Raw genomic sequence first — 14,379 nt, 5'->3', positions numbered from 1 at the left:
ACATAGAAAAATGGGATGAGCAGCCGTTTTATGAAATTACATGGAATGGTCACTTGTCTTTAGCAAGCAGGTATATCATAAACCCAAACACTATCTAAATTTTAGCATATATTTTTTTTTTGCATTAAGCCTAAAATACACAATCGAAAATCTAAGAAACTGAATAATGTGTAAACAGAAAAAAAACAGTTTCAAACTATGACCTGTTTGATTCTAAGTTTTTATTTTATAAGGTTACTGTAAAGGAAAAAACTCACTTGATGACTAGTCTCAGAAAAACCCTTATAATTTATTAATACTTTTATATTTTTTCTTCTTTTTTTTTGTTCCTAAATGCTTGATGAAAGACATATTTGGTGGTGCTATTTTCATGAGATATTGATTTTTAAAAAGAAAGTATAATTAAATAAACACACACACCTTTTTTTTGCCGTACGTTTTAAAATTGCTTTTTTTCCGGCTGCAGACTTCTTGTTTTTGCACCATTACATTCAGCATAAATAAAATTCAAAAAGGTTCCTGGGTTTTTTTTTCTAATAGCGTCGTTATGAAATTATTTGTAATTATATATAATTATTCAAAAAAATGCATATTTTTTTCTTTCTGCTGTCATAATTCGCCTATAACTAATTTATACAAAAAAATCTGCGAAACTTTTGTGCATAATTTATTCAGCTTTCCATTATAAAAAATTTTAATGTGCCAATAGGAAGCTTTGCTTTTTATGAAAACCACAAACGTGACGGCATTAACAGGTTTAAAATTACTGGTGACAAAAAATGTCAAAGTTTGCTATTATTAAGTATGACATCATAATTTATGCAACATAGTTAAATCTGAATTTCTTTAAATGTGAATATCTTGAGAACGAGAAGAGGTTTTTATAAAATTTAAAAAGACTGGTGAACCAATGTGAACACAAAATGCAGGTTAAATCGATGTCGATTAGTTGATTTCGATTAGTTGGGTTCTACAAATTGACTTGTGTGTCACATTTAATTTTTGCCTTTACCTGCTTTCGGCTAGGTTCTTTTGACAAAAAAAGTTTTTAATATGTTGGAAATTCAGCTTGTTTTTAGCCAATAGGGATCTTTGTGCAGGAAATGTGAATGAAGTAAAGCGATGTGAAGGCATAGTTGTTTTAAAATTTTAAAACCTATTTATGAAGAAAGGAAAACAAACATGGCAGAGAAACAATTGTTAATGGAGGGGAGTTTATGGAATGTTTGAGCAGAACAATGCAAACATAAGATTGAAAAAATAAAAGCAATTGCAAAATTAGGCAAAAAGCTTGACATTTCAGGTGGGTTTTTAATAAAATTTTGTCAATATGTGTTTATGCTATGTGCAACCCTATAAATTTCATGTGTATTTTTCTGTTTTAGCTGAGAAAGTCATGAAAAAAATAAAAATATTCTGCACATACTGTTCGAGGGAAGCAGCAAAGGAAAGAAACAGAAGCAAAAGTGGGGCAGGTACTAGCAAACAAATTATGAGAGTAAATTACCACATGAGACAAACACATTGAACTTTATTGGATAAAATAAATTTACTTAATAATAAAATTTATTTACATTGAAATTATTGGATACAGTACAAACACATCAAACATATTCATAATCTTCCTGCCAAGAAACTGCACCATGATTCACAGAATAGTTTTTTTCATCATTCATGCAATTAGCAGCCAGCATTTTTAACAATGACCAAGTTCCAACCCTGCAGCTGTCAAGATCTCTAGATTCCCAAAAACACAGGCTATACTACTTATTCTGTGTGATCGGGGCTAATTTGAATCAGCAATAAACATTTTGAAAACGCCTGCCAAGATACTAAATTGCATTATCTGCAACAACTACAACTACTGTGTGTTGTCTTTAATAGTTCTAGGTGAGGAAATGTTATGGCTTTTCGTTTTATTAGCTCCATATAAACATACTCTCATTGCTAATTCTAAATTACAAAAAAGATCTTTTATTTAATTTTCAAAGAAAAGGATTTTAATTTTAAAAGAAAAGGATTTAAACAAAGCTCAAACAGAACATAACGAAGAAGATTCTAAAGAATTGGAAACATTATGGAAGATGAAGTTGGAGAGAAGAACACCACAAAAAATCAAGAAAGTGCCTTGTACCAAACAAACTTAAATTACCTAGTGGTGAAGCAAGTAAAAAGTCATACATATCATTTTTAAATTCTAAAATTAAAACATTTAAAAAGAAGATACTAAAGAGGAATTAAAAAAACATTGTAAGCGAGTCCAGAAATATCAAAGATGAAAAAGCTTTTCAAATTTTCAAATTTAAATTTCAACAACAAATCCCGTACCAACAAATTCCGTACCAGTATCAACAACATCTCGCTAATAAAAAGGTGCAACTAACATACATTCACAATGGTGACACACACACAATTCTGTTGGTTAATTTACATTTAGGAAAACCAAAGTGGTGTATCCTACTTGGCCTGTGACCACAAACCATTGTAGCTTTTAAAGCCTTTTATATGACTCTGATAAGTTGCTAAAGAACATTTTGAACACAATTAATAATGAAGATGTCTAGATGTAGTCACTAAGTTTAAAGCAACTAAATCGGGTGACCAGTGATATTTTTAAGAAAATAATCTTTTGAGGAAACGATTTCAAGAATGTGATTGTTCATGGTACACACACTTTTTTATAAGAATATCAAAATTCAAACCTGGCCTAGTCATTATTTTATTTCTCTATTGTTTTCCATGTATCTTTATTTTTCTAAACAATAGGCCTATAAGTTAACCAGAAATAGCAGCAAACAAACCAGATTTTTGTCAACATTATTCTCGGCTTAACGTCTGTTTTCCATGCTAGCATGGGTTGGACGGGGTATATTAATGACCCTCTTTCAATCTGATCTAGACTGTGTTAGATCTAAACTCAACTTCCTGTGTATCAAGTCTGTCCTTATGTGAAAGCATGATACATTATAACAAAAATAAACAAAGGGGCGGCAGTGGTTATCCCGATGAGTCTTAAGGGTTGTTAAAAAAATAAGAATAATGACCAGCTGGGTTAGAATTTTAATGTTAATTCTTATACATAAAGCATGTAATAGATTTCAAATGAAATATATACAGTGAGTTGATTTACTTTGTCTATGCCTTACGTTGGCTGTTATAAAGAAAGATAGCTGGGAAATTTAAGACTTCAATGCACCCGGTCAATGACCTGGACGGTGTGTTCAGTATTTTAAAGAAAAAATTAACACTTTGCGCTTGCGAAAAGTTGATCCACATGTGAAAAAATTGTCTGTTGTCGGACACCGTGATCATTAATCAACGCGAACACAAATCCATGTTGTTAAAGTATATTTTTTTACAATTAGGTAAAAATACCTTACCGTAATGTTAATGTATACTTTCAGAAGTTTGTAGTCCATTCACGCTAACTTTTGCACCACAAGCAAAATTATTTATTAAATTGATACGTTTTAAAATAAGTTCTACACGTTAATTTTAATGTCTTTTCGCTAATCTGCCCAAATTGTTGTTTCTGTTTTCTGCACAACAGAATTGTCATTTATTTTTTATTATGCACACAGAAATTTTACGGCATTTTAAAAAAACTGAGATTGGTGAATACGTAATAGGACAGTACTTAGAATTCTTTCCAGTCAGTCATCCAGCCAGCCGGCCAGTCAGAAACAATACTATCCAACAACACTCACGGTTTTTGCATCAGTCCCCCTGTGACTTCTTTTACATCTAACATTAAAGCAAACTTATACCAAAGTAGTGTAAAGAGTTTATGTAAATATGTATAGTAGTTAAATGTGTCCTACCTTAATTTCTTCTTTCAATTTTTCGTAAGGGGTGTCACAAACCTTTGATATAATATGGTGTTTACTTGTCCCGTACATTCGAAATAAGTATTCACAGCCACAAGGTATCTTAGTGGTACTGCAAGCTTTAATTTTCAAGGTATAGCACATCAAAGTATTTTGTTTATTATTATTTACTAATTAAAGGGACGATTGAAAGCATCAGGATTCATTCACAAAGAGTTTGTTAGTTGCACTGTTCAAAATATAATATATTTGACACAGACTTTTAGAGCATGTAAAATACAAAAACGAAAAGATACGTAAAACATATTATTTATATTCCATAGTGACATCGTCAGCTGTATAAAATGTGTTCCATTGGCTTCACAGCAAAGGTAATATGGTCATACGTTTTATGCTATGTATGCATACCGGTGAATCAATTCTTTTTGTTCTTATAATTTAGAAGTTCTGAAGGCACACCTGATTGGACATGTATCATCGTTGGATTTGTATCAGGATATATACGCATATACATGCCAGTAAGTTGGATCTCTGACGCTGTAAAGATGGATGCAGCAAGTTTTAAAGATAAGAAGCACTTTTTGCAGCTACATTGCATTAAAACTGTTCTTGACAACAATTTTTTTATGAATCATGCTTTTTCAAATTAGTTTCTTTTTTCTAGCAAGTGTTGCTTTCAGAACAGATTATAAACAGAAAATTGGCTGCATTTGTCTGGTTTCTAAGGGAAACGGTCGGAAAAATAAAAATGCGATTTTGAATTATCTTTTTTTCGTATTTTTCCTGAATTTTGATTTCATAAATTATTTTCCATTTTTAGGATTTTTTCAGTTGTTAGTGCTATTTTATTACCATCTTTTAAAATAACAAGCTTTTCGTCATCTTTATTATTTATTTAGGATGCTGAATGTTTTTCATCATTTAGTATGTGCTCACCAATTTTTAAGTTACTTCAGTATAAAAATGACTAATAGCTCAAATGAATTACTGTCAGGCTTTTTTTTGTTTACAAATGAATTAAGTTTATAACTTGAATGATAAATCCAAAATATATATGGGCTATGCTCAGGGTTCTCAGACATGGTTAACCAAAACTGACCTGAAAAATTTCAGCTGCCACACCTGTTTAGTATGCTTGCATAATTTATTTGCTCCATGAATATAAACATGGAAAAATAATATTTACGTATTTTAAACCCTAAGTATAATATGTATATATATTTTTAGGTGATCAAAATAAATTAGAAATCTTGTTTTTAGTACGTATGAAATGGAATAGGCATGTTAAATAAAAGAATTGTTTTTCAATTCATGATTTTCTCAGTTCAATTTGTGAAAGTTTTTAAATTAGAATAGACTAATTTTGATCAATTTTATTTCCAAGTAGGGCTTAGTTAACTAGAGAAATCAACCGAAGAAGACATAGATTTTCCCTATGGGGTTATTGGGTTATCAAAGTGTTAGACGCAAATTAAAAAAATGTGTGTAATGACATAATATTAATACAGTTTCAGAAATTTATGTATTTTATTGAGTTAGTAGGACTAGTTGTTATCTCATAGAAAAATCAAGTTTGCTTGTTGTATATTGGCAACCATCTTGAACAAATATGGCTATTATTCATGTCTGATGTTCAAAAAGCACTCTCATGCAAATAGAGATCACAACTTGTGAAACAGAAATTACTGAACACACACGATAAGGCATGTGTACAGCTAAGGTGCACCTTAAAATTCAGTTTGTAAATTCCAGTTGTGCCCAAAGCAAGCTTTTGAATGTATAGTTTTAAACTTTATTTTAAACTTCTAGTTTTGTACCTAGAATGGAAAGCAACTCTTGTCGCAATATCTCCATGAAGGGCGAGTGATTAACATCAAACTAAAAACTAAGCAATATTTTCAAAATGTTGGTTGTACTGGCCAGGTAAGTTGTCTCTTATCACTATAGATTTTCCTGCCTAGTTTATTCATAGTTATTTAAAAAACGTTAATTGAGTTTGAAAGCCAGCAACCAAAACCTTTTTGTGAAAACTTTAGGATCAATTTATTTGTGCTATGGCATTGTATCTCATGCATGATTTGTGTGGATTCAAATATTCAATTATTTCAACCTTTGTTCTCAACAACAGAAAAAAAATATTCTTTTTTGAAAGTATAAAATAAAGAAAATAGTAAGGGATTTCTGCATTGAAAATTATATTTTTGTGTATCCTTAACACAAAGTAGCGATTCGGCTAATATTTTGAACATTTTTGTGTATTCTAACACAAAGTAGCGATTCGGCTAATATTTTGAACAAAATACGGCTATTGTTATAGAGATTTATTTGGTGACTAGTGGTAACTAGGGGTAACTTGGGACCAAATTGGGTAAGTTTCCCAAACCTGGCTCCCGAATCCGTTTATAAAGAATCTTTAAACCCCAATACTTCTGTAACAATTTCTTAAAAGTACATGATCCTATGCATTTTCTTGATCAGTGTTTCAGGCTCTACACAATAGAAGCAACGGGTTAGTGATAGACTTTTATTGACATTTGCAAAAATTTTAAACTCTTACATCAGTATTTTTAAACTTTTGATCAGTGTTTCAAGCTATACACAATATAGGTGAAGGCTAGTATAAAATTGTAAAGTGGATTTTCCCAAGGACCTACTGAACTACTCTATCATAATAATATGAAGATTGTGTCTGTCTGTAAGAGGCAAGTTAGATGTGCTCATTTTCTTTTAAACTTACTTAAAAAGTTATGTCTTGGTTTTTAATTTTCAAGACGTTACGGCACGATGTCAGTGCACATAAACTGACGTCAATAGCATTTTTAAAATTAGCCAGTCCATTCCATTACACTTTTATGTACAAGGCCAAGTAACTTGGAAACGGCTGGAAATAACTGCCGATTGGGAACAGGCAAATTGATGAAAAGGCAAGTTGATCAAAAACTGATAAACCCGGATATCTCTGTATCCGTTTGTCAAATGCACATGATCATATACATTTTCTTTATCAGCGTTTCATGCTCTATGCAATAGAGGAAACGGATATACAAGTTTCAAAGAAATTTTTATTTTATTTTATCGGGCATTTGCTGATGCTAGCAAAATATTTTAAAACGCTATATCTCCTTAATCTTTCATTGAAAGCACATGGTTCTATAAATTATTTTGATCAGGGTTTCAACCTCTTCACAATAGCTGCAATGGGTTCACAAATTTCCGAAAAACTTTTTTTTTCTGTATTGACATGTCATGCTGAAGTCATCAAACTAATTACGGTGGGTTTATAATTTCTTGCAAGACAAATTTTGAAATTCAGCCCTTTACACAATCAAAGTGTTTGATAAGCAAGGTTTTCTTCTTTATAACTCATGAAAATAATGATTTTTAATTGAGCGATCCTGTTAACCTATGTTAAAGTTTTCACAGGTTCAAATAGTTTCCAATAATATAAAGCTAACTTCCTTCGTATAGCTGTGTGTAAACCTCCATTTTTTAAAAATAATTTTTCAGTGCTAAAGTACTTTTTTTTAAAATTAATTTAGCTTGAAGAATTACTTGTCTTATATCCAGATGCAATTGTTACCATTGATGGTTTCAGTATGTATCAGTCTCTAAGAGCATGTCGAAACCAGTTTGCCAGAGGTATAATTTTTTATTGTTTTATTGTTTAGTATGTATGAGGATAAAAGCCTCTTGCATGTAATTCTTTGTTTATAATTAGTTACCAGATTTGTACAATAATTTAAAATAGTGGTGCATATTATTAGGTGTTTGTGTGGACTTAATTTAGCATATTTTAAAAAAAATGCCAAACTCACCAAATTTTCTCCGTTCTGAAATTTCTCCTCTAAGGTAATGATACTAGACAAATGTGAAGGTACGCTTTAAAAGAGAACTAACAATAATAACAAGTTGTGTTTGAAATGTTCATTATAATGTGAATATAAACTTTGTTAATTTTTTTATATTTGTGATCTTTGGTTCTCGAGATATTTAAGGTCAAGGAAGTCCTATGGTTACCACCATGACAGTAAAATACTAACTTATGTGAAGTAAGTTTGCGGGAATGTAAACAAACGCTGTGATTGTCTAAGAGTACTATGATTTTTCACGAGTGGTTCGAGTGATAAAGAAGACAAGTTAAATTCCAGTAGAACAAATTTATCGTAGTAAAATAATTTTCAACAATTGAACAATATGCCAAAGTAGGTAAACAAATCAAAACTTTTAGACTGCTTTTGTTTTGCTATCACAAAATCACTTCCAGTACACTTTTTTGTGCATAATCATTTGAAGTTTTATTTTTTAAGTACAGCAAATTGAATAAAGCACCTGTTGTCTTTCTCAAAATGTTTTGATACAATAATAACACAAGAAAAATTTCATAATAAAGTTGAATACAGGTTATCATAATATCATAAAACTCTTAAAACTATATTTATAACGGCGAAACAGTATTTATTCTAATAAAGATATTTATTTTAAAATATGATAAATAAAAATCTTTCTTGGAAGACCAAGAAGTGAGTGCTTCCTCGCAAGTCCTGCTGAGCTATCTACGCCATGTGACGTCACAAATTAAAAAAATATGTACGAACCAAGTTGGCTTTTTTCCATGATGGAAGGGACTGTTAATGTTATTATGTCTTTTTGGGGACGAAATTGGGACATGATAAAATGCGAAAATTTTAAAAAAATTATGCCATGTTGTTTTCGTGATGTAAGAATATATATAGTTTTTTTCGTTAGTTCTCCTGTAATACACTGTAGGATGTGAACCATCGTTGTGGAGTCAAATGACGTATTTTTGATTACTATATAATAAATGTTGCTTTTCAGCTACATGAATTTTCAGTAAAATGGAGAAGTGATTGCTTCCATCATCAGAATTTTCTGTTACCAGCCTGGTGCATAAATATTTGCTATGAAATTGTGCTGTAATATATATGTCAAAAAGTTGGTTTCAGCATAACAAATTACTATTAAAAATAGCCATTTTTCATATGGATATGTGCTATCTATTTTCTCATCTGTTATCACATAATGAATTTGTGTTTTTATGCAGTAATTATTTATTTTCTTTATTTTTTCAGCTCAGGCCAGCAGCACTTTTAATGTGATGTCTGAACCACCAGCATTAGAGTATCACAAGTGGAGAATAGAATCTCACAATAAAGTTAAAGATGTCACTCAGTGTGGTTAGTATTGATTTGTGTGTAACGGCGTGATTCCTTGCAGACACAATGTAGGTTAGATAACTTTTCACTTAGTGTGGTTAGTATTGCAGATTAGTATTATATGGAAAAAAGGGAAACAAGTCCTGTCAATTAAATTGTGAGTTATGCATGTTGTTTTTAAAATATCAGAGTTTAAAAATAAAGCCTAACAGGGGGGACAGGACAGTTCTGGTGAGTTTGAGAATTGTATTATTTTCATGGAACAAGATTAAGTTATCCAATCCTACTTTATATGTGAATTGTGATTGACTCATTGTTAGGAGTCGTTTGAGAGGCTCACAACCTCTTTCCCAGTAATTCTTGCCTTTTTATATTGGGACAAAGGTGAAAAAGACCCCGTAACCTGCTACCCACAGCACCGGGTTAGTCCCTTGTATGTTGAGGGGCAATATGGAGGTAATTGTTCACTTGTTTACCGTACTTTGGTATGCTTGGAAAAATTTTCCTTCAATGGTTTTTATTTAAAGCCAAAACAAGTAATTTGTTTTAAAAAAATGTGGGAAGTTCAAGACGTAGTTGCAGTTCTCCCAACCGGTTTTGGAAAATCCCTGCTTTTTCAGTTCCTGCCATTTTTTGATACCTCAAAAACATGAAAAGGAAGAAAATATAGTCATTGTTGTAAGCCCTCTTAATTTGATAATAACTAATCAAATTAATGAGTTGCTGAGCAGAGGCATTCTGGCAGACAGATTATCTTGTGACATAAGACAGCAAAATAAAACAACAAATTGCTAGTTCCTCATCAGACATAGCGTCAAAAGATGATGTTGAAAGTGTTCATGATAGAGAGCAGCTTGTTAATTCCTAAGAATGTTGTTAGTGGAAGTTTCAACATTTTGTTTTCCCATCCAGAAGTTTTTTTGAGCATCAAAGGAAGATCTTTGTTAAAATTAGACACCTACCAAAGTGGAATTGCGGCATGTGTGATTGATGAGGCACACTGCATCAAAATGACGGTAAGTTTTCAAAATAAAATAGCCAAAAAAAGTATATATTTGATGGTTTTGGGGAAAATGGTAGCAACCTATAATATCGGTAATATATACTGTATTGATACTACCCATAAAATTACCAATACAATGTATTGATAACTGTGTATTTTACCGATACTTTCTTGATTAGTATGGATACCTTTTTTTTATTTACTGATATCACCAATACATTTTCATTCCCATAACCTTTACATTTGTACCAATTCCAATTACCAATACCTTATTATCAATACCACCTATAATAACAATACCAATTATCCATACATTTTTACCGATAGTAATATTATCATTACTACCTATAACTGTTAATAGCAGGTATAGTATAAAAATACAGCGTTCATTTTAATAAACACAAACATGTTTGAATCATTTATGGTTGTATCAACCTTATTCCTGTTATTTAAACATTCAAGCGATAAATGCTGGGGAAATTTATTCATTTACTTGAAACATGTATACAAATTTTGCTTACTCTTGTTGCGCTACCCTGGCTAGGCTATGTCTTAGCTTTTGAGACAAAGAAATTATTTTTTACGTTGTATAACACCCTTGTTCTGGGTAAAAATCTCTGAGAACCAGGGCGGGTGGCATTTAAGTATAATAGTTTATTTCATGTGAAGTATTATGATCTTATCCTTATAATCTCTCATGCTATGGATGTGATCGTTACAAATCAATTCTAGTAACAAATATGCGCCGAAAGAGGTTGATTTTTTAAATCAGTCTCCGTAATAGTGATCTCTTCAACCACACGACTCACGATGATAGAACACTTAATCCTATTCAGTCCGGGGGGGGGAGGGGGCGGAATCCCCTGACGGGTTTTTTTAATAACTCCTGATAACTGCTTTCTTATATGGCTATGATACTTACTGAGTTTAAACATTTATCTATTAGACACTTGCATGCTAAATTTTTAGGTCCCATACCTTTCAGAGGCTTTGATATTGGCCATTACTCGAAACTACCCCTAAAATCTCTATGAAATCATTATAATGGGGAAAATATAATAACTCCTGTTAGGATTATCCTTAGAACTTGAAACTTGCAACACAACTTTGTTTCATCAAGAAGAATCATTTTGAATAATTTTGACACGTGACTAATCCGATTTCCCGATTTTGTCGGATTTCACCCGAAAATCGAAAAAAAACGGATTTTCGGGCAATTTTTGGCAATTTTTTATTTGATCCATGTAAAAACCGGAAGATATGTTAAAAAAATTTTAGTTAGCTTTTAGAAACTTCAAACAGAAAGTAAAAATTCGCTCTAGAACAAAAGTAATTATTTTTTAAGCAGATAGTGGCATTTTTAACAATTTTTAAGCTTCTGATGACGTCACAGAAAATGTGCTGACGCAAGCAAAAATTTATTGCCGCCATTTTGTTCCTTTTATAACGTACTATAAGTGTGCCAAGTTTGATTCAATTTGAACAATCCTATGAAAAGTTATTGAGGGGGGGGGGCGGAATCCACCCCCCGGTCATAGTATGTTCGAAGAACCCCAGACCAAATAGGGTTAAGACAAGATGGCTACATTTGACAGGGTGGCAAGTAATTGTTTAATGTGTAAGTTTATTTTTTGTCTTAAAAATTGTTTTTGGGAGAACAGTTTGAATTTGCAAATCTCTCTTATTAAAATATACCAAATTGTTCGAATGTAAAAAAATATCCACAAACTAAGATAAAAAGAAAAACAGGTAGCTAGCTAGTCTGAATTTAAAAAATTATCCTCAAACTAAAATGAAAAACAAAAACAGGTTTCTTTATTTGTCAAAACAGGTGCAAAATTTATATACTATAATATAAGTATATATGTTATATCAGCTAACTAACAAAATGTTGTAGCTATTATACACTTTGTTTATTTTCATCTAATTAAAAATCAACTTTTTTAATTTCAGATTATTACAAATGTTTTGCTTAGAAAAACTTTACTCAAAATAGTTTGCAGTTTGCTTAAAACCGATTTTAATATTGTTGTTAAACTGACCGAACAGATAATATGGATGTTGTTTAATGACACTGACTACACAATAACGCAGCTACGTGATACCTTTAAGTTAATCTAAATTTCAGACAAAAACTGCTATTGGAATTCACTAAGCAACTTTAGACTCTAGTATAACTGGTCTAACGGAGGCCAAATAAAGACGTCTTTAAGACGTTTCTTTAGAACGAGATTTGACTCGTCTTATAAAGACGTCTTTAAGACGTCTTTTTCTGGTCGAGAGATGTCTGAACGAGCTAGAGACGAGAAAAGACGTCTTTAATGCGTCTTTGTGTTTCCTGGGTAGGCAATCCACCTAGACAAGCAAGCAATATGGTTTACATGTTTTAACTACTTAGAGCCTTTCTCACCATCAATATTTTCCAACCCGTACAGAAACTTATTCCACGAAATAAAATATGTATGCTTTAGCCATATGACAGGGTTGTGACCCTTGTCTTTTTATGTAAACCAAAGTTGTGAAAAAAATTTTTTCTAAAAAAAAGTTTCCCAAAAGAGCTCTCTACTAGTTGAGTTGCAAAAGTACCTAAAAATGATTTCGTGATTCAAAGCAACATTGTTTACTTGTTTTAAAGCAACTTATTCTGGAAAATAAATAATCCTCTGTGATTGTTTTAAGCATATCGAGGTAACAGCATTTGTATCTTTATTTAAACCGAAGTTGTGTGACAGACATTGCACATACCTAGCACTCCACTTGAGTAAATGACGTTTTTTTCCTGTATAATTGCTTAATCAAGCAATAATTATTCAACCTTCACAGGTATTTAATTTGCAAAATAAAATGGTGGGTGACTGTTAAGATCTGACAGGGTAATAATCTTGTGTTTTTTATTGACCAAAGTTGCAGAAAAACTATTATTCGTTTCTTTTGAAATGAAATTGTGCTTTATTAAAGAGTATAATGTTAGAGATGGTTGTTGCTTTTGTTACTCAGGTGATATGCTGGTTAGCAAAGGAGGTGTTCAAGAAGTGTTACTTCCAGAATGGATTCTGCTTGAAAAAAGTTTAGAGACTTTGTTAGTTGCAGAGTCTTGTCGATTCAGTGAGATCCATGGGCGGTTTTCCTGGTAGAGGGGGTAATATCGACTCGGGTTTATATGTAAATTTGTCTTTTTCCATCCTGGGTTTATATGAAGAAAAATTAGCGGAAATTGAAAGTGTAGGGGTAAATATGTAAACAAATATGCCTTCCTTCAACAGAAAAAAGACGATAACGATACTGTTGATGCTTATAACAACTGTGTTATTACTATTTCTTAAATTTTCGAAAATTACCCGTATTTCAAGCCGTGTTTCCCAGTGTCATATAAAAAGGCCCTTAGGACTGTGATTTAAGTACTTTTAATTTATAAAAAATTTTATAATAACCAGCACTGACGTCATTCATTATCTGAACTGTCCTTTTTTCGATAAAATGGATTGTCTTGTGCCAAACATAAGCTAATTAATAAATCCAGTAAGGTCCATTGACGTTTTGCTTTTTCATACGTTGAAATACTTTCTTGTTAATTAAATGCTATCAAAAAAGTGTTACTGTGTAAGCCTTTGTTATTGAATTTCCGCGCCCGAAGGCGTAGGAAATTCTTTAAAACGGTCGTTTTTTTCTTTCTGAGCATTTTTTGAGATAAAACCTTGGGATTTCACGTTCCTCTGAGAGGAGGATAGTATTGGTATAACTGACTAACTAACTATCCCTGTCCCAAATTGTCAATTGCAACGTCAGATTTAAACTTCGTACCCAAACTCTCTAGGTACTGGGAAGTCATCTAAATGACATTTCAGGCCAAATTGGTATTTGTTTTCGACAAAATTTGGCACAATTAACAAAAAAAAAAATGCTGAACATGATGGTGACATCAAAATCTTGGTTTTTTGCCACCTTAAATTTTATTTTAGGCCAAAATTGGTCCAAAAATTAAAACTACTTTATTTTCAACAAAATTTGGCACAGTTAACAAATAAAGTATGCTGAACATAATGGTGACATCAAAATTTTGATTTTTTGTCAACTAAGTTTAAGACCATAAATGTTTCAATCGGAAGACTTTCAACCATGAATGATAGGCTGTATTTTTTGTTAGCAATTTCTTGTGAGTTTATTATGACACGTTTCGTTTTGTTTGCGTTTGTTGCAAGATATAATGTTACTTGTGTGCTTTATCTTCAGAGCTTCATGCACTAAAACGCTTCAAATGTTTGGCACGATAACACAACGAATTAGCAGGTTGTCATCAACTGTTTTGGTAGCGAGCGGAATTTCTTAGAGCCCCCAGGGCTTCTTGTATCAATTTTAATAAAATCTTCAGCTGTAG

General features: G+C 31.8%; 1 protein-coding gene across 6 annotated transcripts in view; it reads left to right on the top strand.

The window, feature by feature from the left end:
* LOC130657916 (rab3 GTPase-activating protein non-catalytic subunit-like) overlaps window positions 1-14,379 on the top strand; it is a 116,709-nt gene that overhangs the window by 28,569 nt on the left and 73,761 nt on the right. For 5 of the 6 annotated variants that reach the window (XM_057460900.1, XM_057460901.1, XM_057460902.1 and 2 more), the window contains 6 exons: window positions 7-70; window positions 4,151-4,198; window positions 4,270-4,345; window positions 5,649-5,750; window positions 7,367-7,466; window positions 8,918-9,022. In XM_057460900.1, coding sequence (XP_057316883.1) covers window positions 7-70; window positions 4,151-4,198; window positions 4,270-4,345; window positions 5,649-5,750; window positions 7,367-7,466; window positions 8,918-9,022 — 495 coding nt within the window. Of the gene's footprint in view, window positions 1-6; window positions 71-4,150; window positions 4,199-4,269; window positions 4,346-5,400; window positions 5,548-5,648; window positions 5,751-7,366; window positions 7,467-8,917; window positions 9,023-14,379 lie in introns of those variants that run through there. The other variant, XM_057460903.1, reaches the window with a different exon arrangement.

This window comes from Hydractinia symbiolongicarpus, chromosome 9, assembly GCF_029227915.1.
Source record: "Hydractinia symbiolongicarpus strain clone_291-10 chromosome 9, HSymV2.1, whole genome shotgun sequence".
NCBI lineage: Eukaryota > Metazoa > Cnidaria > Hydrozoa > Anthoathecata > Hydractiniidae > Hydractinia > Hydractinia symbiolongicarpus.
This window is presented reverse-complemented; position numbering and strand designations above follow the sequence as displayed.